At 37.9% G+C, this 26,233-nt stretch overlaps 1 protein-coding gene across 4 annotated transcripts in view; it reads left to right on the top strand.

Annotated features, from left to right (window-relative positions):
- Positions 1-19,546, top strand: part of entpd4 (ectonucleoside triphosphate diphosphohydrolase 4) — a 30,722-nt gene extending 11,176 nt beyond the window's left edge. Inside the window, exons 6-15 of one of the 4 annotated variants that reach the window (XR_009821703.1) lie at positions 883-986; positions 2,006-2,065; positions 2,177-2,331; positions 4,314-4,480; positions 4,553-4,877; positions 5,695-5,780; positions 11,811-11,972; positions 15,757-16,018; positions 17,039-17,127; positions 17,205-19,546. Coding sequence is in view for 2 of the 4 variants with exons in the window: in XM_062025428.1 (XP_061881412.1) it covers positions 883-986; positions 2,006-2,065; positions 2,177-2,331; positions 4,314-4,480; positions 4,553-4,877; positions 5,695-5,780; positions 11,811-11,972; positions 15,757-15,988 (1,291 nt within the window). In the remaining 2 variants the exon portion in view is untranslated. Of the gene's footprint in view, positions 1-882; positions 987-2,005; positions 2,066-2,176; positions 2,332-4,313; positions 4,481-4,552; positions 4,878-5,694; positions 5,781-11,810; positions 11,973-15,756 lie in introns of all 4 variants that reach the window. The other 3 variants (XR_009821702.1, XM_062025428.1, XM_062025427.1) reach the window with 3 other exon arrangements.
- The last annotated feature ends 6,687 nt before the right edge of the window (positions 19,547-26,233 follow it).

Below are 26,233 nucleotides of genomic sequence, written 5' to 3'. Positions count from 1 at the left end.
CAGCTACTGACATACTGAGCTGATGAGCTGCTGCATCGCCTCAGAGTTGGTGAAAGGTTTTTCCAAATGATAAATCTCACCTGGATAGTAGAAGTTTGTGGCCATAAACCAAGAAGTTGGTCAACTTTGACATTCAACTTGTGCCCGGGGAGGCGAGAAAGACACACAAAGGTGCTCGTTTATTTAATTTTTTTTTTTACCTGCGTGAGGATTATGATTAATTCTTCATCTAAACTGGAAGATATAAACATCTAATCAGTCGGCATCCCAGTGAGAGCAGACATTGTACAGTAAGTGATTGTTTTATTATGTTCGTAGCTTGTATTTCTTGTTTAGCACTTAGCAGTACTGCTTACATGCTGAATCTGTTAAGCTCTCAGCTTCAAAAACTTGTAGATCATCCTCCTTTTATTCAGGCTCAAAAATAAAACTTGTCCCCAAAGTAGTCTTTGTTGTCTCTCATGAAGTCTGCCTGATTAGTAGTTGTTGTTGCCGAAGGAAATAGCGAGCGTTGTGATGCGTCTGAAATGAATACACTGCCGTATGCTGAAAATGAGCAAAATATGTAAATATTACATGATTTAATGAATGTTACTACATTACATATACATTTACTTACAGCGTGTGTACAAAATGTTGATGGAGGTTTTTTAGAGTACATTAGACGCAATGATCATTGTTAGCTGACTTTTGCTAGCATTTATTTACGAGTTAGACTACATAAAGAAAAACGTGTGCATGTTTCACATAAGGATTGTGAATGATGAGCAAAATTCCCCCCAAAAAGTGCAGTTCCCCTTTAAGGAAATGCTTATGTTCCTTTTTTGTTTTTTACATCCTTTAAGGAAATGCTTATGTTCTTTTTTTTGTTTTTTACATTAGTCAGCAGGAGGCTATACTGGAAGATCTTCGAACAGACATCCCGGTCCACTTCAACTTCCTTTTCTCAGATTCTCATGTAGAAGTGATTTCGGGAAAACAGGAAGGTAAATACATGCATCAGTCCAGGTGTTCTACTTGCTGCTCGTCTTACAGGGAACAGGGACTATTGCAGCAGGTAAAAAAAAAAGAAAAGAAACGTGAGATGCGGGTTTTGTGTTTCTGCAAACTGACTGTGAGGAGCGCCTCTACAGGCGCACCGGCAGCTTTAGAAAATAAAGGAAAATAAATTGTAATTCAAAATAAGTACATTTAAGAATTTGATATAGAAAAATATTGTCAATTTGATGAAATGAGTTCCTAGTGTGAGAGAGGAGAGCTAAGCAACCGTGCTTGTTTTGGAGCTTTAACTCAAAACACTTCGCCCAAAAAAATGAAATGAAATCAATTTATTGGTGCTTGGCCCCCAAAGTAGCACATTGTTATCATGCAAAGATGCCTTTTAAAAAGAGAAACAAACTTCTAGATTAGAAATATTTTAAGAAAAAACGATAGAATAGAAAGTAGTACAAACAACTACAGTAGTTTGATGTATTAATGTACAGTATTTACCTTGGAAAGTGGACTTCTACTGTATTTTACGCCAGTTGCTTCTTTGTCAAACAAACCATAAGCGGCTTCTCCATATTTTCATGGATAAATATCCGCCATTGAAATATTTTTTGAACGTTCTTGGCTGGCTTCAGTCCCATTCTGCTACAATGTGGTGCAGACTAGCAGTACTACGCTCTTACTTTGTCAAGTCGACTACACGTTTTTGATGATTTCTTTCTCTAAAATATACGTATGTCGATATATGTTTTGGTCATATCTTATGGCGTTTACTGAGACATTGGCTAGGCCAACTAAAGGCGCTTCAGAATTTTTTGCTTGCAACCTGAAGCATAACAATTCGCCGAGAGCCATCGCTTACCTACAAGTACTCTTCAATTCTACTGTATCCTGCTTTGCGAGTTTCTATGTTCCCTTGGGGTATTTTCACTCTGACAATCTGAAAGCTGCTGATTTACCTGGTAATTGTGCAACTCAGCGGCTTTTCATTCAGCACCTTTCAACTTTGTTTCAGGTGTCTATGCATGGATCGGCATAAACTTTGTCCTAGGAAGGTTTAACCATGCACTCGATGGTAATACACCATTTGTTTCGTTTGTTCCGTAGCTCACGTTCCACACATGTGCAGATCTATTTGGCAAAACAGTAATGTACGTACCCTCCTCTTTTCGTGTGTCCCATCAAGACGGAGAGGCGGTGGTGGAGATTAATGTCCCGAGCAGTGACCAGGAGGAGGCGCTGGTGAGAAAAAGGACTGCAGGTGTTTTGGACATGGGCGGAGTTTCCACACAGATCGCATTTGAATTGCCCAAAACTGTCAGCTTCACCTCTCCACAGCAGGTTATTATCCACTGCCAAATTACTTTTTGTGTGTATTCCTTGTTAAAACAAATTTAGGATGTTTGTCCCTTGGAAACAATAGTCTCTCCCTTTATCACTTTGCATGAATCCATTGCAGGAGTTTAAACTGAGATAGAATACCCTGACAAATAATAATATAACCTGATAGGACACTTTATTAGGCACATCAGTACATCTGAAAATATGCAATACAAGAGCTGTATAAACAAAGGCTGCTGTTCACGTTTGAGGAAATAATGTTACTTTTATAATGTTTATTATTGTGATGCCTAAAACAGCCACAAACAGCAATCGGCGGGCTGTACAGTCGTCTTGGCTGTGGTAAAAGATTCATAGGATTATTCCGAATAAATCCTATGGATTTGGAGCATAAAAATTACCTTTCACAACCTTCTAAATATATTTTTAACATAAGTAGAACCCTCTAAACATGAAATTACTCATAGTCACCTTTACACTCATTTCACTTTAAAAAGTAGCCCTGAGTACATTTTATTGTAGATAGCAGTACTCACCGGTTCGCTCGTTGGATCCTCCAAACGTCATTGCTATGGCCGTCACCCGGCCACTACAACACGGCTACGACGGGGAAATATGTCATCACATCCTATATAGGCTACCATGTGCTGAAACCACCGGCGTAAGTTGTTCTGCCAAAAGTTGGTTAACTTGACAACTGCAGCTCGAACCGTTTGCTGTGTTGTTAGCATTGCGTGTACCGCGTTGTCATTCCACATCGCTCACGCCAAAGGCTCCTCAATGTCATGTAGAGCTGAGTGGATCAACAGAGGTCACTTTGCCTGGTAGGCTGCCGATAGCAGTCTTGTAATAACATTTAATGGTGGTTCTACAGTCAAAATGTTGCATAGATTATGTTGAACAGACTGTTTTCAAACTACTTTCTGACCGTCTCTTAAGGATGCGCCGTTTTGCGGGCGGTTTTATTTACGTGCCTCCACTTCAACTGTGTCTTCTCTCCGTCATCCATGTTGTAGTTTTAGTGCTTCCATATGGAGTCCGAATCAGAAATACTTTATTAATCCTACTGACAGATATAAATTGGAACTAAACGGTACTTTGTATTAGAAATGTCAGAAGCAGAGGATGCATGTGCATGTACGAGCCAGTCTGCCCCCCAATAGGAGGATCGAGGAAAAGAAGGAACTTACTGGCTACAATTGTGGACTCGCGCAAAGCTCTTTGGGTAGATTCATACCAGATATAGAGACATCTGCAGACTAGTGGGAAACGCATATATATACACTGTATATATATATATGTATATATATATATATGTATGTGTATATGTATATGTGTATATATATATATATATATGTGTGTGTATATATATATATATGTGTATATATATATATATATATATATATATATATATATATAAATATATATATATATATATATATATATATATATATATATATATATGTATGTGTGTGTGTGTATATATATGTGTGTGTGTATATATATATATATATATATATATATATATATATATATATATATATATATGTGTGTTAGTGTATATATACACATATATATAAGTGTATATATACACATATATAAATGAGTCAGCTGTAAAATACATAAGGAAGTATTTTACGTTTAGAAAAAAATCATAATAATATGACTCCTTTAATGAGCCCTATAATCCGGTGCGCCTAATATATGAAAGACAAATAAATAGACCATTCATCGGTAGTGCGCTTTATAATCCGGTGCGCCCTATGGTCCGTAAAATTCGGCAGTTATATCAAATATTCCTCATTAATAATGAATTCCTTTAATTTTTAGAACATGTCGAAGGCCAATATAAAACTAACTGCAGCCACGAGCTGGACTTTGGAGCCCCCTGGTGTAGATTAGATGTCAGGATGTGCTATCTCCTGTTGCAATATGCACACTTAGTCCAAAATGTCATTTAATTGTGTTGATATGTCTCACAGGAGGAAGCAGCCAAAAACTTACTGGCAGAGTTTAATTTGGGGTGTGACGCCCATCGCACCGACCACGTGTACCGTGTGTATGTCTCTACCTTCCTGGATTTTGGAGGAAACGCGGCGCACAGAAGATACACGGAGAGCCTTATGGGAAACACCGGACTCCGAAATAAGTGAGCGCCACAGCCAGTGCTCATATAGCCCCTCGGACTCTGTGTTTCCATAACGTGGCCTTCTTTTGCCAGGGTGTTAGGTCAGCACGTTGGGGAGACGGCAGAGTCCCCCCTCCTGGACCCGTGTCTCCCTGCGGACCTGGATGACGAGATCAGTTGGTCTTCACAGATGCTCCACCTGCGAGGCACTGGGGACTTTGACCAATGCAGACGGGTTCTACAGCCTCTCCTCAACCGCACAAACGAGAACCAAACCTCCCTGAGCGGCGTCTACCAGCCAACCGTCGACTTCGGCAACAGCCAGTTCTTTGGTTTCTCTGAGTTCTACTACTGCACCGAGGACGTTCTACGCATGGGCGGAGACTATAATGCTTCCAAGTATGCTCAAGCTGCCAAGGTAACCAGCACCAAGCAGGGATGCCTGGAACACCAGATTATACTGCCTACTTTTTCTGCCCCTCTCAAAATGTACAGTGGAACCTCGATTTACAAACTTGATTGGTTCGTGAATTGAAAAGTTTGTAAAATGAAGTACATTTCTCGATAAGAAACAATGTAAATATGAGTAACAGGTTCCTAGAGTCCATATTTGTAGCTGAGGTGTGTACACTTTGACACAATATATCAAACCAACATAACAAGGGGTGATGGATCAACTTTCTCTTTGTTAACAAGCTGCTGTGGTGCCCTCACAAACGATCAGAAATCATTAACTTTAAGAACCATATTGCTACAAAAATTTTAGAAAGTAAAATCCACCATCAGTAATTTGACATCGCCAAAGGAGCAGCTCATGAGTGGATGGAGAGGGAGGGGCTGTGTGTGTATTTGTACTTTGGATGAGGCGTCGATGAACGAGAGGTAGTCTTCTCCGACGATGGGAAGTAAGTCCGCTTTCGCATACGATATTATTTTTCCGTCACCATTAAAAACTTGCTGTGGTACGAAGCCGGATTCCTCAATCTCTCCAATATGAGCAAGCACAAAGTTCGTACGCAGAGGCACATTCGACGTGATCGAAAAGTTTTCAAATGGAGGGGTTTCACTGTACCTAATGTATTTTGTCAGTCAGTTCCCATGACAGCAGTTTGCATAATCATGTTTACAGAAATGACCACAACCATTGCCAAAATCTGATGTTTGACTTCATATAGTAGAGCAGAGGGACGACCTTCTACGGAGGACTCGCTGACACTCTCGCTTCACTCTTTCAGACTTACTGCGCCACTCCGTGGAAGACTCTGAGGGAACGCTTCGATTCCGGCTTGTACGCCTCCCACGCTGACCTGCACAGACTCAAGTAAGTTCCTTGAACATCTCGCCAAGTGCCAAATCAGCACCAAAGATGGCCTCAACAAATTGCTGACTAGACATGTCCCAATCAACATATTTGGCCTCTGATCCGATTTTCGAGTCCCATTCCGATACTTCGACAATAGATCATAGATTTGAAAAGGTTTGAAAGAGAGTAACTAAAGTAAACACAATAACTAGGGATGGGTACCTAATCCGGTACTTTTTGTACCGGGCACCGTTTCACGTCAAATCAAACGGAGCCGCGTTTCGGTACCTGGGTTGCGCGTGACATCACGCTCTTCGTACTTCTTCACTTGGCCATCACTTCAGCAGCACTGAGAGCAGACTCAGCCAAACTGCCTCTAGGCCGGGGGCCGGCAACGCTCTTTAGCGCCGCCCTAGTGGCTCCCTGGAGCTTTTTCAAAAAATGTATGAAAATGGAAAAAGATGAGGGAAAAAAAAATAATATTTTTTTAATATGGTTTCTGAAGGAGGACAAACATGACACAAACCTTCCCAATTGTTAGAAATCCCACTGTTTACATTAAACATGCTTCACTGATGAGAGTATTTGGTGCGCGCAATTTTGTCCTGATTTCGGAAGTCCTTGAACGCACCGTAGTTTTTTTACATGTACAACTTTCCTTGATGCTGCCACAGAAATAAGTGTTATAGGCCACTTCTTCTTTGTCTCTATTTGTCCATCAAATGTTTTATGCTGTGCGCGAATCCACAAAGGTGAGCTTTGTGGATGTTATTGACTTGTGTGGAGTGCTAATCAGACATTTGGTCACTGCAAGCTAATCGATGCTAACATGCTATTTATGCTAGCTGTATGTACATAATGCATCATTATGCCTCGTATTTTTGGTATATTTGAGGCCATTTTATTTGTAGTTTCCGTTTCCTTCAACATGAACACACACATCTTTAACTTTGGCCATTCTAAGCCAGTAATTTCTAGGAGTTGTCTCACCCTCTGAAAAGCCTCCGTTTTAGTAATGTTCTCCAATGTTGTAAAAATGTGTAGAATAAATATTACATTTCAACATTTCTGTCAACGAAGATTTGCATCAACCTGCGACACAGTCATTTTGATAGTAGGCTAATATTGACACTTACATCATGTGTTGCCTTCATTTTAACACTTAAATAAGGCTTTACATTTTTTGCGGCTCCAGACAGATTCTTTTTTTTTTTGTATTTTTGGTCCAATTTGGCTCTTTCAACATTTTGAGTTGCTGACCCCTGCTCTAGGCAATGTTGCTATTTTCGATGCCAGCAAAGAAATTGACTCAAAGGACATTCCAACGCGAGTTAAGTAGGGCTCACTTGATGCTAATACACACTGGTTTTGCTTTTGCTGTTGACATGCTACTGATTAGCATTAGCGATTTTACATGGTGATTTCAACACCTCCAAATTAGTTAATGAAAACTACAACTAAGATGCACGTTACGATCAAACAGCTGCTGTGTAATAAGTACAATACTTACAGTACTAACACTTTTTAGGGCGCAACAAAAAACGCTATCTAACGTCTTGAACTTGCAACTGTAATTGTAACATAATGTCATACTTGCAAATCAAACTGAGAAATGTAATGATACAACAACTGGACAGCAGTTTAAAAGTTGTAATAAAAATTAGATTTTATTAAAAACAATTCATATTTATTAACACACACAAGGACTGAAAACTAGTACCGGTATCGATTCCCAGGTACCCGGAAGTAATACCGTATCAATTCAAATATCAATCAATCCACATCTCTAAAAATAACACATTTTTACAAAGTTGATATTATTAAATTAAGAATTTGCAAGTATTGTTTAAATCAGATGGATATGGAAAGCTTCAAAAGATGTATATTTTTTAACAAAATAAAAGTTGATGATGCACAATAACTTAAACAAAACCAAAAAACTATGATTGGCTCACATTTAAATAAACTTTGACTTTTGCTTTCTGCCATTCTGTATTCTGGTAAAAAACGACCAATATTGTTTAAATCGCTTTTGTATCGTTTATATACTGATACCACACTAGGTATCGATAGTATCGAAATCTCCTACACCCCTACTTTACATTAAAGCGTTAGCGGTTAGCTTCTGGTGTCGTCCTGCTCATTGTGTTTTCAGCATCCTCAAGTTGGAAGAAACTTTATTTTCCACCATGACGGTGAGGATTAGTATCTGAGAAGCTGCTCCACACTGTGGATAGATGGCACTTCCTCTCAAATTCCAGCCAGTGTTCCTGCAGTATTCTTCATGAACCACAAAGTCATCTGTTGGCTCGGGCTGTATCGATTAATGTGTTCGAGTAATCGAATAAAACACACTTTATAGCTTCAATGCGTCTTTGGGGGTGATTTTTATTGTTACTCATTAGCATTAGCATTCAAACTAGACGCTAACACAACCTCGTATGCATTTGAATAAAACATTTGGAATGTAACTTTATTGTAATTGCTCTTAAATAGTACAAGGTTTGTTTCCGGTACAACCAGACATACAGTTGACAGAACAGGAATACTGATAGGTCGCCACAAGAGCGGCTCCCCATAAAAAAAGACAGAAAAAATGGTTAAAAACGGTAGAGGAGGAGAAAAAAAACGCAAATCCCAAACTAAGCACCTATGGGGGAAGGAGGGCTCAGTTTCAGACCAGAATAAGATGGCGTTAGATGCCAAAATAGACTTTGACCTTGTTTTTGCTTGTTAAATATGCAGGCTGCTTTGTTGCTAATGCTGCATTCTTGATGTAGTGCTATTGTCAAATGCCAGCTCTGTTTGACAGTGCAAACATGTTCAGTATGAATGTCAGCGGCTCTCGTCTTCTTTGGGCCCTTTACTCTCTTTCTCCTTCTTCTTTGAGCTAATACACTCGGCACACAGACACACACACACACACACACACACACACACTGGGCTGCACGATTAATCGACATTGAATTAACACAGAGTTTTTAATTTCTGTGATAAATAACCGCAAAAGGCGAAGGTTTTTTGTTTTTTTCCTCGGCCGTCACCGGCATTTGAGTAAGTAAGTAAGTAAATTTTATTTATAAAGTGCTTTTCACAGGTAAAATCACAAAGCGCTGTACAAAACATAGGTGAAGTAAAACAACAATTCAATTTAAAACAACAGGGGCAACAACATAAAAAGGATACAAAGTGGATTAAAAATGATAGTTAAAAGGTGTATTACCTAAAAGCTTTACTAAAAAGAGAAGTTTTCAATTGTTTCTTAAAAGTTTCAACACAGTCAAGATCACGGAGCGACTGGTGCAAATTGTTCCGGAGTCTGGGAGCTGTAGCCTGGAATGCCAGGTCTCCACGGGTTTTAAAACGAGTTTTGGGGATCTTTAGAAAACCCCGGCCTGAAGACCGGAGGCTGCGCCCTGAAGAGTAGGGGCATAACAAGTCAGTGATGTACTGAGGGGTCCCACCATGCAACGCACGGAATTTCAGGACTAAAATCTTAAACTCAATGCGGAATTTAACTGGAAGCCAATGAAGACTGGATAAAACTGGGGTGATATGGGCTGTTCTGGGGTCTGGCAGCCGCATTTTGTACAGTCTGAAGTCTCTTTAGCGTTGACTTGTTGAAAAGAGTGAAAAGAGAACTGCAATAGTCAATGCGAGACGAAATGAACGCGTGAATGATTATTTCGAGATCCAATTTTCACGACAAAATTTCTCACTTTACAAATATTTCTGAGATGATAAAAACAGTTTTTGGTCAGTTGACGACAGTGACCCAACAAAGACATGGACTGATCAAACACAACCCCAAGGTTTCTGAGGCTGCTTTTAAACAGATGCACCCAGAGCACCAAGGGAGTTCTTGATCAGGGGGGATCTTTTTATCGGGAGCAATTTCCGTTTTGTTTGAATTTATCTGGAGGAAATTTGGAGAGACGGACTGAGTGACGGACATGTTCGCCAATCAGAATTGTCGAGCCTCGCGTTTCTATGTCTCTCGCTTCAAACGGGGAGAAAGAGGTCAGACCCTGTGCTGAGCGCATTTATTTAATATAATTAACTGAACACAGTGAGCCCTCTTTTCAGTCATCCACAATCTTTGAGACGGCCAGCTTTACACACACGGTAAGCACAGACAGAGAGTCTGGCGAGTCCCGCAAAGTAACAACAATTTGGAGAATATGTGGGAATGTTTCAGCTTCAAATGGGATGGGCAATATGAGCCCATCAACACGGACGAACGAGCAAGAATGCCGCGAAAAAGATACTTTAAGATTTATTTACGTAAGACATGCACCTGGGGATAGGTTGATTGGCAACACTAAATTGGCCCTAGTGTGTGAATGTGAGTGTGAATGTGGTCTGTCTATCTGTGTTGGCCCTGTGATGAATTGGCGACTTGTCCAGGGTGTACCCCGCCTTCCGCCCGATTGTAGCTGAGATAGGCTCCAGCGCCCCCCGCGACCCCAAAGGGAATAAGCGGCAGAAAATGGATGGATGGAAATGTGTGCTTGCAGAAATGAGTCCATGTTATCTTTTTGTTTAACAAAGTTGTGTACCTTCCAATGACTGTAGAATTGTTCACCATTGTACTGTCATGAGAAACAAAGTTGATATCCTTTTACATTATTATTATATATTATAACTAGAGATGTCCGATAATGGCTTTTTTGCCGATATCCGATATTCCGAAATTGTCCAACTCTTAATTAGCGATTCCGATATCAACCGATACCGATATATACAGTCGTGGAATTAACACATTATTATGCCTAATTTTGTTGTGATTCCCAGCTGGATGCATTAAACAGTGTAACAAGGTTTTCCAAAATAAATCAACTCAAGTTATGGAAAAAAATGCCAACATGGCACTGCCATATTTATTATTGAAGTCACCAAGTGCATTTTTTTTTTTAACATGCCTCAAAACAGCAGCATGGAATTTGGGACATGCTCTCCCTGAGAAAGCATGAGGAAGTTGAGGTGGGCGGGGTTGGTGGGGGCGGGGTTGAGGTGGGGGCAGGGGGTTGTATATTGTAGCGTCCCGGAAGAGTTAGTGCTGCAAGGGGTTCTGGGTATTTGTTCTGTTGTGTTTATGTTGTGTTACGGTGCAGATGATCTCCCGAAATGTGTTTGTCATTGTTGTTTGGTGTGGGTTCACAGTGTGGCACATATTTGTAACAGTGTTAAAGTGGTTTATACAGCCACCCTCAGTGTGACCTGTATGGCTGTTGACCAAGTATGCCTTGCATTCTCTTGTGTGTGTGAAAAGCCGTAGGTATTATGTGATTGGGCCGGCACGCAAAGGCAGTGCCTTGAAGGTTTATTGCCGCTCTGTTACGTCCGTGTACCACTACGTACAGCGGCCTTTTAAAAAGTCATAAATTTTACTTTTTGAAACCGATACCGATCATTTCCGAACAGATACCGATAATTTCTGATATTACATTGTAAAGCATTTATCGGCCGATAATATCGGGCTGCCGATATTATCGGACATTTCTTATTATAACTACATGACAGTGTAAAACACTGTATAGTTTTTATTGGTTATGTCTTCAGCTTGAGAGCATGATGTAGACAAAATCTCTGAGTCTGTCTGCATAAAGCCAAATATTTTGAAAGTAAATTACATATTGTGTATGGCACCTTGCGACAAGAACATGTTGATTGACAGTCTAAAAGTAACATATATGTAGAAAATGTAGAAATCGAATCGCAATGGAAATTTCGGAAAGAAAAATAGCAATGAGGAATTTGTCAAAATGGTGCACCTCTCTCATCGGAGCAGAATTTTTATTTATTGCGCTCACTAAACGGCGCAACAAAGTAACAAAATACAAGTCAAAGCTTTTTTGTAGGCAAATCAGTACATAAATATAAATGTTGTGTTAATTTGTCACACTTTTAGTTGCCATCTACTGCCGTGTTTTTATCAGATCACATGCTGCTGTTTGCACAAACATCTCATTTTGGCAGTGCTTTAGGCTCCATTGTAGGTTTTGTTGACTAGACTGTGTTCTCTTTCATGTTTGTTGATGTCTGCAGGAACCAGTGTTTCAAATCCGCATGGATGTATGAAGTGTTACACTCAGGTTTCTCCTTCCCCACCGACTACAAAAACCTGAAAACTGCATCTTCGGTCTACGATAAGGAGGTCCAGTGGACTCTCGGAGCTATTCTCTTCCGAACACGTTTTCTGCCTTTGAGGTAATGCATCTTTTTTGTTTGTTTATTTTTTTTAATTATTTCATCTACAAAAAACACACATAATATTAATGAGTGTAATGAAATAACACTGTATGGAACAAACGCAGGTCTGCAACACTTGGAGCAATTGAGCAGACATACACAACACTAAAAATACCGTAAATTCCAGGCTATAGAGCGCACCGCCATTAAAGCTACACCCACCAATTTGTGGCATAAATAAATATTTTACATTTATTAGTCGCACCAGAGCATAAGCCGTAGATATATAATAATGATAATGTTTATTTACATACCTTAATTGTTTCCAAACAGTGTTTTAACACGGCAGTAAAATGGCTAATCAAATTAAACAGAAGTCATCGTCATGGACCCACTAGCTGCGGAAGTTAGCTCTACAATCAGCTAAATAGACTCAATAACTCCACGGTGACGTCTTGGTGAATTTATAAAACTGAAACAACACAAAAGAATGGCATTGTAAGCAATGTTACCTCTAATTTTCCATGTGTCTGAGCAAACGCAAAAACTTCCAGAGCACAGTGTGAACAGACGTGCACACTGTGGCCACACCAGCATCACACCTGTCCCGAACCTGACTTAATAACAAGTTAAATATTTGATTATGATAATCAAATGACAGCAGTCATTTTCATGAGATTTTCTAATTTAAATGACTTCCATTGAAAATAACAAAAAAATATAGTTTTTCATGAGCTATGTACCAGCGTGTCTGGGTGGGGGTCCTACTTTGGAAAGAATGTGTACCCCTTTCAGAGATCTCATTTAATTCCCCTTAAAACATTCACGTGTTGCACAATGAAATGTAAGCATGGGATAGAGTGTATACATTCCCGTGACTTTCTGTCTGTAAAATATATATTCTTATGAGCATTTCTGTAATCTAGTAACAGCATTTCATGATTAAAATCCATAAATTTACATTGTTAATACATGACAATAGAATAAGCACTAGGGGTGTAACGGTACACAAAAATGTTGGTTCGGTACATACCTCAGTTTAGAGGTCACGGTTCGGTTCCTTTTTTGGTACAATAAGAAAACAACAAAATATAAATTTTTTGGTTATTTATTTACCAAATTTGCAAAATCTTCCACCAAAAATATTTTTCTTAGTGGAATATTTGATGTGAAGTAATCGGAACCTTGCATAGGTCAATAATTCATAATAACATTGATTTTGATTCAATATTATGTTTTGAGCAATGACAGTTTGAAAGCAAAAAAAACCAGCTTTGTTTTATTAGTCAACATTGCAACTTTCTCTAAATTACATTTAACCTTTAAGCTTTTTTATTTCACTTTTGTTATGTTTTTGTTTATTTTAATAGTATTTTTAGAATGTGCCGTGGGCCTTTAAAACATTAGCTGTGGGCCGCAAATGGCCTCCGGGGCACACTTTTGACACCCCTGCTATAGATAATAAAAAATGTAATCTGATAAATCTATGGATAAAAAGCAGAGCCTGGCAACGCATGCGCGTTATCATAACTCTCTCGCTCTCTCTGTCATTGCCCCTCCCTCACGAATGCTGCTGCGCACACACCTCCACAATTTGTTTTGTTTTTAACCCCTTCTTAACCCTGAACGTACATTGAAAATACACGCAACCCTAACTCAAATTTCCGGACATTTGAGGCATTTAAGAAACTCCACCCGGACAGCCCCGCAAAAGAGGACATGTCCGGTGAAAAGAGGACGTATGGTCTGTCTATCGTAGCCCGGTCGTTGCTAGCATGCCGTGTGATGTGCCTCAGTGTGCATTGTTTACACAATGTGCGCTACTTAATATGTCCATGTGGAAACTCGTTCGGTACACCACCGAACCGAAACCCCGTACCGAAACGGTTCAATACAAATACACGTACCGTTACACCCCTAATAAGCACACATCTGATTGAGGAGTCATGGTGTAACGACCTGGCATTTACACTAAGTGTGTAGTGTTGGAGTTGTCCGACTTTTTGTGTGGCCCTGAATGCATCAGTGGCTGATATGACAGACGACAAAGAGTTGGTCTTGGCCCAGTTTGTACGGCACAAAATAACCAGTTTTTCTAGATTGACGGTTTTTACTAATATTTTTGTTGTGGTAACGGCCGAAAATAAAACATTTTTGCTTTGTAAAAGTGATGGATTGAACTGATGTCCTCTTTAAAGAATCTCGAAAGACAGTGTTGACCATTATTGTTTCATCTGTTAGGGGATGCTTAGTCGTCACTAGTCACATTGCAAAATCCTACAGAACAATACTTATGTTTATTTTGTTTACAGTTCAGATTGGATTTTATTGTGTGCACAGAATAGATGTACTGTGCGCAGAGGACGCGCCAGCAGTGCGCAATTGCACATGCGCGCACCTTAGAGGGAACCATAATACTAACAGACACTCGTAAATGTGTTAGCATATTAGCTAATGCTAACGACGCTAGCTTCATTACATTACGATAGCACGTACAAATATGCATGTAAACACTCCTACAGACATCACACATGGCATGGTTTAGTAAGTGTAAGTGGTTTTAGTTATATTGTATTGTATTTTATAAAATGAGGAATCATTTTGAGCTATGGACGGTTTTACTTCCGGTTTAAAGCAAAAACAGGAAGTGCATTTTCACCTGCAGTAGAGCAAACTCGTCCAAAAGATGGCGCCATAGCACAAACAATAACACAACATTTCAGTGTCACTGCGGGCGTATATGAAAATTATTCGAAGAATACAAACCATTATGGCCGCTAGCGAAGAAAAATCCATAAATTAGTCGCGGGGTTGAAAGCGTGGGAGAAAATTAGTGGGTTGTAATCTGGAATTGACGGTAACAAAATGGTCAAACAAAAATGAATACTAACAGTATCAATAACAATAATCAAATCAAATCAACTTTATTTATAAAGCACATTTAAAATTTACCACAGGGGTAGCCAAAGTGCTGTACAATGGGCAGGTTAAAATATAACACAAGAGAAACGAGCAAGCACACCACAACACAAACAGAGCACGATAAAATAAAATAAAAAATAAAACATAAAAACAGGTTCACAGCAGGTGCATTGTCGGACGCCATAGCCGGATGGAGATCACTGTGTTAAAAGCCATGGAATAAAAGTATGTTTTTAAGAGCGATTTAAAAACAGGAAGAGAGGGGGCCTGTCTAACACTCAAAGGTAAGTCGTTCCAGAGCTTGGGAGCAGCAGCGGCGAAAGCTCTGTCACCTCTAAGCTTCAGCCTTGTGTCAGGGACCGTCAATAGCAGCCGATTGGCTGATCTTAAGGATCAGTAAGGCTGAAGGAGGTCGGAGAGATATGTTGGAGCGAGGTTGTTTAGACATTTAAAAACAAATAGTAGGAGTTTAAAATTGATTCGGTAACGCACAGGGAGTCAGTGAAGGGACACTAGTATAGGGGTGATGTGCTCACGCCTGCAGGTCTGTGTTAGCAGACGAGCAGCAGAGTTCTGCACGAGCTGCAGGCGGGCGAGGGAGGCCTGGCTAATGCCTACGTACAGGGCATTGCAGTAGTCAAGACGAGTCGAGATAAAGGCGTGGATTAATTTCTCAAGATCATGTCCTGACAGAAACGGTTTCACTTTCGCTATTTGGCGTAGTTGATAAAAGCTTTTTTGTACGACAATGCTGATTTGTTTTTCAAACTTAAAATCTTAGTCAAACAATAGGAACGTTGGTTAAAAGAAACAACAACAGACAAACAAACAACTTATTATCATTCATTTCCATCTCAGTCATTATTTTGTTTGATTGCAGGGACATCCAACAAGAAAGTCTGAAAGGGGTGCACTATCAATGGCGGCACAGCTTCTCCTTCAACAACCACTACTTACTCCTGGTCTGCGTCTTCATCGTCCTCCTCTCCATCGTGCTCTACTTACTGCGACTTCGCCGAATACACCGGCGTCCCCCACAGCGCTGCTCGCCTTCGTCCGTGCCGTGGCTGGAGGGCGGCTTCGGATCGCCGACGCTCCCCATCATTCTCTAAACCAGTGGTTCCCAAACTTTTTTTCACCAGGTACCACCTCAGAACACACTTGGCTCTCCAAGTACCGCTATCATCACATACGTTAAAATACAGTAGCGTAGTAGGCCTAAGTATCCATTAAAACAAAGCAGAGGTTTCATTTAACAAGTATATTGATGGTATTTTCCGGACTATAAGCCGTACCCACTACATTTTAGAAGAAAAAATATGTTTCCATATATTAGCCGCACTGGACTACAAGTATAAACGTTGTGAAATGAGTTATTTACACAGAAATGTTTTGTAAATGTAAATTGTTTTCAAACGGTGTCTGTAACACGGCAGTAAAACGGCTGATCAAACAAAACCGAAGTCATCATCATGGACCCACTAGCTGCGCAATCTAGCTTTCCAATCAGCTAAACAGACTTAGTAACTCCACGGTGACGTTTTGGTGAATTTACTGAGGAATTTGTGAAACTGAAACAATACAAAAAGAACGCCATTGTAAGTTAATAATACCAACACAGACACTCGTAAACGTGTTAGCGTATTAGCTAATGCCAACGACGCTTGCATCCTTACATAAAGATAGCACGTACAAATACGCATGAAGACTCTCCTACAGACATTTAGTAAGTATAAACAATTTTTGTTATATTGTTAAAACTAGAAACGTTGTGTGGAGTGATGAATTAGGAATACGTACGAGTAGAAACGGTACGGATGGCTATAAGACGGAAGGGTACATCCGGTTCATAGCTTTAAACAACAGGAAACACTGTGTAGACGTTCACTCAACAGCACCTGCAGTGATCGACCTCTTCCAAAAGATGGCGCCATAGCACAAACAATAACACACCATGTCAACGTATTTGCGTGGGTTTTCTAAAAAGTATCTGTAATGAAGAAAAATCTGTCTATTAGCCGCAGAGTGCAAAGCGTAGGAAAAAAGTAGCGGCTCATAGTCCGGAATTTACAGTCGCACTTTGGCCACTGTAACATCACTCGCAGTTTGAACGGTAACACTGTGTCTGAATGTCAAATTGGTTCTTTGGCGTACCACCACAGGTTGAGACTCACTGCTCTCCACTTCACCTCCACGTCGCAATCTTCAAGAGTCTTCTACACAAATGTGAACGAGGGATCTCGGGCAGAAGGTCTGTTTGACTTTTTTTTGCTAATTTTCCCATAAAAGAGCAACTTTCTACAAAAGTTGTCCATATTACGTTTGTAGGCGTCTTTTCTGACGTGGGCATTCACCTCCTGCTTTTTCAGGAGCACCTTTTTTTTTTAAAGCTGCAAATGAGCACTTGTCCTTTCTACATGCACCACAGGACGTCATGATAATAATAATAATGCTGGTACTGTTTATGTTCTGATCATATATTGTGCAATACCTGTCTTGTCACTGGACTCCTCGGTCTGGACTGCCATTCTCACTCACACACTTTTTTGTCCTCTTGCCAAGCATCGGGTGCTTGTGCGACTTTACAATGTGCTTCGTTTTCGGAAGCGTGTGTGTGTGTGAGTGTGAGTGTGTGTGTGTGTTGTATTTCTACCCTTCTTGAGACATCAACAAGGAAAAGTACCTTCCATATGAGGACCGGTGAACAAGTTAGGACATAAATCATGGTCCCAATACGGAAAACCATTGCATCTAATAGAGAGCCAAATACTAGAGTCCGTGAACATTGCTCCAAAGTCAGGATTATTGGTTGATTTAAAGGCCTACTGAAACCCACTACTACCGACCACGCAGTCTGATAGTTTATATATCAATGATGAAATATCAACATTGCAACACATGCCAATACGGCCGGGTTAACTTATAAAGTGACATTTAAAATTTCCCGGGAAATATCCGGCTGAAACGTCGCGGTATGATGACGTATGCGCGTGACGTAGTCAGTTTAACGGAAGTTATGGTACCCCGTAGAATCCTATACAAAAAGCTCTGTTTTCATTTCATAATTCCACAGTATTCTGGACATCTTTTGCAATTTGTTTAATGAACAATGAAGGCTGCAAAGAAGACAGTTGTAGGTTGGATCGGTGTATTAGCAGCAGACTACAGCAACACAACCAGGAGGACTTTGTTGGAGAGCAGAAGCGCTAGCCGGCGACCTCACCTTGACTTCCTACGTCTCCGTGCCGCCAAACGCATCGGGTGAAGTCCTTCGTCCTTCCGCCGATCGCTGGAACGCAGGTGAGCACGGGTGTTGAGCAGATGAGGGCTGGCTGGCGTAGGTGGAGAGCTAATGTTTTTAGCATAGCTCTGTGCGGTCCGGTTGCTAAGTAGGCTTCAATGGCGTCGTTAGCACAGCATTGTTAACCTTCGCCAGCCTGGAAAGCATTAACCGTGTATTTACATGTCCACGGTTTAATAGTATTGTTGATTTTCTATCTATCCTTCCAGTCAGGGGTTTATTTTTTTTGTTTCTATATGCAGTAAAAGCACGATGCTATCACGTTAGCTCGTAGCTAAAGCGTTTCGCCGATGTATTGTCGTGGAGATAAAAGGCACTGAATGTCCATTTCGCGTTCTCGACTCTCATTTTCAAGAGGATATAGTATCCGAGGTGGTTTAAAATACAAATCCGTGATCCACAATAGAAAAAGGAGAGAGTGTGGAATCCAATGAGCCAGCTTGTACCTAAGTTACGGTCAGAGCGAAAAAAAATATGTATTTCACTGCATTCTAGTCCGTCACTCTAACATTCCTCGTCCACGAATCTTTCATCCTCGCTCAAATTATTGGGGTAATGGTCCGAATCGCTCTAGCTGCGTTGAAAACAATAGGAAAATATGAGGGAGTGAACAACTGACAACGTCACGCAACGTAGGGGCAAGGCTTTTTTTTATCAGAGACCAAAAGTTGCGAACTTTATCGACGTTCTATACTAAATCCTTTCAGCAAAAATATGGCAATATCGCAAAATGATCAAGTATGACACATAGAATGGATCTGCTATTCCCGTTTAAATAAAAAAATGTCATTTCAGTAGGCCTTTAATGTGCATACAAAAGTAAACATTGACAGGTGCAAAGGCAGCAATATATGATAAAACAAGAGGGCAGATAAAGAAAGACTTCCCTATTCATCCACGAAACAACCCGCCAGGTGAACAGCTGATTTTACCACTTCTGGTGCTGACGTAAGACAACCCGCGTCCCATATGTGACCATTGGATGAACAAATACACTACGATACTAAGACTATAGTGGCCATTAACAGTTAGCGTCTACAGCTGGGTTGCCCAAAGTGCGGAACAGGGGCCATCTGTGGTCCGTGACTCCTTTGTCATCGGCCTTAAGCACATTACAAATAACAAAAAATAGAGATCTCATTTGCACTCATTTAGTGGTGAAATCTATCAAAATGAGGGTGGTCCCAAAAAGGAGGGATTTTTTAAATTGACTGTGTCGCTTTTAAAAGTACTCCCCCTTTGGTCAACACATGAAATAACAAGTGTGTAAAAAGTTGAAGTGCTCCCCCTCTGGCCAACATATGTAATAACAAGTGTGTGTAAGAAATTGAAATGCCCCCCTTTGGCCAAAATTTATTTAAAAAATGTATATAGAGAGATACTGTAATAACTTGAAGTAAATAATGAAGACTAAACAAATTACAACAAAAAATATTATTAACCAAAATCTTACCTTTTTTATATTTGCATAGTATGTATATATTATTAATGTTGTAAATACTAATCTTTATATATCTAGAAAGGGTGGTCCTAAAGAGGTAGGCAATTTTCTGAGGTCTCAAGAAGGTAAGAAATACAAGAGTGTGTGCGTGTTCTTGTATTTCTACCCTTCTTGAGACATCAACAAGGAAAAGTACCTTCCATATGAGGACCGGTGAACAAGTTAGGACAGAAGTCATGGTCCCAATACGGAAAACCATTGCACCTAATAGAGAATGTCTCATTTGCACCCCTGGTGGTGAAATCTATCAAACTTAGGGTGGTCCCAAAAAGGAGGGATTTTTCAAATTGACTGTCTGTTTTAAAAGTGCTCCCCCTCTGGTCAACATGAAATAACAAGTGTGTGTAAGAAATTGAAATGTGCCCCCTTTGGCCAAAATTAATTTAAAAAAATTAAAAGAATATGTATATAGAGACATACTGTAATAATGAAGTAAATAATGATTAAAAAAACAATTACAAAAAAATATATGTATATAGAGAGATACTGTAATAACTTGAAGTAAATAATGAAGACTAAACAAATTACACAAAAAAAAAATACTAACCAAAATCTTACCTTTTTTATATTTACATGGTATGTATATATTATTATTGTAAATACAAATCTTTATATATCTAGAAAGGGTGGTCCTAAAGAGGTAGGCATTTTTCATAGGTCTCAAGAAGGTAAGAAATACAAGAATGTGTGTGAGAGGATACAGAGTTGATATAATGCAATGTTTGCACAGTGTTGTCACATTGCAATAAGTCATAATAAAGCTTTTATGGATTACAAAGATTGTTCATTTCAAACATTTGTTCACTCCCTGTTCTCAATTTGTAACCATTTAAATAAACGTTCTCAAATAGTTTTTTAAGTTGTAATTTAGATAATGCGATGAATAAGATCTAATTATTCAATAAGGTTTAAAATATCAGGATTCTCCTGATTACTTTGTGAACACTTTCTTAAAGTGGATTCATCCATTCCATAATTTAATTCCACATGCAGATATACTAAAGGTTTCAAGTGTCGTACGTGCATACAAATGTTTTAAGTTACATTTTTCTCTTTTGTTAAGAATTGTTGTACATTCTTGGGTAGCATGTTATTTGCTTTGTGCATCATTTTAGCGGTTTGCAAATGCACCAAATCATTGAATGTTTTAGATTCTCTATATCCAACATTATGTATTATTCTAACTGATCTTTTTTTGTAACACGGTTAGTGAACGAAGTGTACTTTTGTAGTTACTTCCCCATATTTCTGCACAATTACTCAGATATTAAGCATTCGAGAATGTATATAGTTTTGTCCAAATCTTGCTACTTTGTTGTGTATTTTTTACATAATGTTTATGTTATTTATTATTACACCGAAAAATGTGTTTTCTTTTACCCTTTCAATGTCTACTCCGTCTATTTGTGTTTGACTCTCCCTTCTACTGTTACCGAGTAACATTATTTTAGTTTCACTGAGATTCAAAGGTAATCTGTTTTTATCAAACCATCTCTTTAATTTGTTCATCCATCCATCTTCATCCGCTTGTCTGAAGTGGGGTTGCGGGGGCAGCAGCCCAAGCAGAGAACCCCAGACTTCCCTTGAAATGTTGGCTCTGTATCCACATTGGTTCTCTGCATGTGTTCCACTTTTATTCAGGAATTTATCCAATTTGCTCTCAAATAGTTTTTCAATCATTTAGAAAAATAGTGGATATATGGAAAGTATCCAGTAACAAACGTGTCCGCATCATTTAAACTTAGCGCTCCTCTTGAATGAATTATCGTGGCCGCTAGGTGTTGCCAAAAACAATTCCCACTCCAACTTCAAGAAAGCATAAGTTTGTCATAAGGTTAGTGTTTTTTTTATAACATTCAAAGTATATACTTTGAGTTGTGCTGATATGTCGGGTTAATATCGGTATCGGTATCAAGGCTCCAATCTGTGTAATTTTTTTGGAAGTGAAAAAGTTGAATCGTGACACCCCTATTAATAATAATAATAATAATAATGATATTAATACAAATAGTAATAATTATTATAATGTATAATTGTTTAAATAAATTATAAAAAATAAATATATATTACTTTAGTTAAAAAGTATCATATATAATCAATACATTTTGAATAAAAATAATTTAAAGTTGTGCTGATATCATGTCGGGTTAATATCGGTATCAGCCAATACGGTCACGACTTGGTCTATGGCGTGGTTTGTTCTCCCGTGGTGCAAATGAATTGGACCGGACATGGCATGAAGGTGAGGACATGTTTAATATTTTAACTCAAAAAGGCTCAAAAAGGGGATAAACAAAAAGCGCTCACGGCGGAGGTAAAAACTTGACTATGAAAACAAAAGGCGCGCACAAAGGCGGAAGTACCGAAACGTGGCTATGAAAATAAAACACTAGCACAAAGGCAGAACTATGTACATAAAACAAAAACTTGCACAACTATGGCCTGAATAAAGAAAACTTACTTGGAACACGAAGCCGAAAGAGAGCAGCATGGATCAACAGCCTGAGGGTGAACAGAGTGGCAGGAGTGTGAATGTGATGTCGCCAGAAAGACCAACAGAAAATGAAAAGCTTAAATAACACAGACATGATTAACAACAGGTGTATGAGTCAAAACGTGAAACGGGTGCGTGACAGGACAGGTGAAAACTAATGAGTTGCTATGGAAACAAACAAACAAGGAAGTGCAACCAGGAACTAAAAAGAGTCCAAAAAACAAACACACATGGCCAAAACAAAAACATGATCAACAGACATGACAAATACGCAAGGCTCCAATCTGTCTATTAATCTATTAATAATAATAATAATAAAATAAAATTATTAATAATGATAATATTACTAATACAAATAGTAATAATTTTAATAATGTATAATTGATTAAATACATTATAAAACATTTAAAATATATATATATATATATAATTTTTGTAAAAAGCTATATATAATCAATACATTTTGAATAATGACAACAAATAATTTATAGTTGTGCTGATATCATGTCGGGTTAATATCGGTATCGGCCAATACTCAAGGCTCCAATCTGTGTTTTTTTTTGGAAGTGAAAATGTTGAATCGTGACACTCCTAATAATAATAATAATAATATAAATAGTAATATACATTTTAATAATAATGTAAAATTGATTAAATAAATTACAAAACATTTAAAAAAATATATGTTATAATTTTAGTAAAAAATTATCATATATAATCAATACATTTTGAAGAATATTAAAAATAAATAGTAATTTTATAGTTCTGCTGATATCATGTCGGGTTAATATCAGTATCGGCCAATACTCAAGGCTCCAATCTGTGTTTTGGTTTTTTTTGGAAGTGAAAAAGTTGAATCGTGACACCCTTAATAATAATAATAATAATATAAATAGTAATATACATTTTAATAATAATGTAAGATTGATTAAATAAATTAGAAAACATTAAAAAAAAATATATTATAATTTTAGTAAAAAATGATCATATATAATCAATACATTTTTAAGAATATTTTTTAAAAAAAAGTAATTTTATAGTTGTGCTGATATCATGTCGCATTAATACCGGTATCGGCCAATACTCAAGGCTCCAATGGGTATTTCTTTTTGGAAGTGAAAAAGTTGAATCATGACACTACTATTAATATTATTATTATTAATATATTAATAATATAAAGTATGATATGTTGCTAATATAAGCTAAAGGCTCTGAAATGTCTTTAAATAACTTTTTATTGTTTTTATATCAATTCCATTACAATCAGTTTGGGATTTATTCACAATTTTTATTTTTTATTTCCGTCAAGAACATGGAGTTGGGATATCTCTATGGTGTCATTCCAGTCCTCAACTGACCTGGGATCTGGAACCCTTACCTCCAGATTTGGCCCAGACTTATAAAGTAGTTAGTGAAGTTTTTAACTACTTAATTCATGTTGTATTCATGTACTTTTCCATCTGGCACTCAAATGTGGAGCCTTCCTGCTTCAAAGAAGATTTCCGAGTTCTGTTTGTCAAGGCCAACGTTCCCGTAACCGGTCTGGCAAGTAGAAGGTTGGAACAAAAGCTGTGTAATAATGGTGATGTCATCATGACATGCCCACGTTGACTGTTGCTTATCTTTATGGTAATTAGTTTTTGGTCAGCATCAAACCCAACGTGCGGTCACGTCCTTCCCGATGCTAACATGCTAACGGTTAGCATGCATCAAGTACCAATATATATCACCTAAAAATGTTAGCAGGCTATAACAGCTAGCATGCATTTAGTACAAAGTTGTTTGACTCGGATGTGTACGGCTGTATAATGAGTTTAAAAGTTAGCGTGCTAACGTTAGCATGTTAGGGTGAGACAGCCTAACCTGCAGCAGCCCGAGCCTCTAACCTAAACCCTCTATTTGTTCAAAGCTTTATGGTAAACAAATTATTACCGTATGATGTCACTAAAACATCAAAGTAGTAAACATGAGTGTGCAGTCAGGTCGAGCCTCGATGAGGACGACGAGCATACAGATGAGCTTCCCTGAGACGGGTTCTCACAATTTGTGCAGAAATTCTTTGATTATGCAAACCAATTGTTGCAGCAGCTGTCCGGGTGGCTGGTCTCAGACAATCATGGAGGTGTTTCTGCTGAATGTGGAGGTATGCGGTTATGAGGCCGGTTGGATGTACTGCCACATTCTCTGATACGGCTAATGGTAGAGAAACGAACATTCGATTCACGGGCAACAACTGCACTCTCCCTGAAAACATGCGACACCTGTGGCAATGTGCTGTGTGATAAAACTGCACATTTCAGAGTGGCCTTTTATTGTGGCACACCTGTGCAATAACCATGCTGTTTAATCAGCACCTTGATATGCCACACCTGTGAGGTGGGGTGGATTATCTTGGCAAAGAAGAAATGCTCACTAACACGGATTTCGGGTCAGTTTGTAGCCTATTCTGCACTGTATATTTTATAATGGCCTTATGTTAATTTAAAGCACAATTGTTAGCCAACTAATCATGACTACTTTAATTATTATATCATCATACAATACCTGGGAAAAAATATGTGTATTTATTACACTAAGATTAATCCAAATCCTAAAAGAAATTAATTTACACACTCACATTGTTTAGTATACATTTTAGTAATATTTTTAATGGTTGTACGGCCTTTTTGTATATACTTATATATTTATAAGTTTTTAAATATGAATTATTTTTATTATACAATTAACATATTTATTGTATACAGTATTCTGTACATTTTTGTTACAATAGTTTTGATAACGTGTTATAAAGACCTGTTTCCAAAACTGGGGGGAAAAAAAACAACAACGCTATATTTAGTCATAATTATGAGACGAAAAGTCATAATTATGAGATAAAAAGCCATAATTACGAGACAAAAAGTCGAAATTATGATATAAAAAGGCATAATTATTAGATATAAAGTCAAAATTATGATAAAACAAAATAATAACTTTGAGATAAAAAGTCGAAATTATGATTGTTGTAGTATATTGATTGTTTTTGTTATATATATATATATATATATATATATATATATATATATATATATATATATATATATATATATATATATATATATATATATATATATATATATATATATATTTATCAGTATATATATATAAATATATATGAGTATATATATATATGTATATTTATATATATATATATATATATATATATATATATATATATATATATATATATATATATATATATATATATATATATATATATATATATATATATATATATATATATATATACACTACCGTTCAAAAGTTTGGGGTCACCCAAACAATTTTGTGGAATAGCCTTCATTTCTAAGAACAAGAATAGACTGTCGAGTTTCAGATGAAAGTTCTCTTTTTCTGGCCATTTTGAGCGTTTAATTGACCCCACAAATGTGATGCTCCAGAAACTCAATCTGCTCAAAGGAAGGTCAGTTTTGTAGCTTCTGTAACGAGCTAAACTGTTTTCAGATGTGTGAACATGATTGCACAAGGGTTTTCTAATCATCAATTAGCCTCCTGAGCCAATGAGCAAACACATTGTACCATTAGAACACTGGAGTGATAGATGCTGGAAATGGGCCTCTATACACCTATGTAGATATTGCACCAAAAACCAGACATTTGCAGCTAGAATAGTCATTTACCACATTAGCAATCAAAAATAAGGACATTTCAATGTGACTTTTGAACGGTAGTGTGTGTGTGTGTGTATATATATATATATATATATATATATATATATATATATATATATATATATATATATATATATATATATATATATATATATATATATATATATATATATATATATATATATATATATATATATATATATATATATATTTGTGTGGTTTTTCTCACATTATCAGAGAACATACGCCGTAGCAACCAAGCCCACTTATCTGTTGGTGCGGGACTACGTGATAAAACTCATTCAAAAAAGTCTCAACGAGACACGAGACAGGACGTGGAAGTGACAGGCGGGACAGAAGTGTCAAAACACCTAACTTCTCATTGGCCAC

Source organism: Entelurus aequoreus, linkage group LG17, assembly GCF_033978785.1.
Source record: "Entelurus aequoreus isolate RoL-2023_Sb linkage group LG17, RoL_Eaeq_v1.1, whole genome shotgun sequence".
Taxonomy (NCBI): Eukaryota; Metazoa; Chordata; class Actinopteri; order Syngnathiformes; family Syngnathidae; genus Entelurus; species Entelurus aequoreus.
The sequence above is the reverse complement of the archived record's forward strand: the minus strand, read 5'-3'. Positions and strand labels throughout refer to the sequence as shown.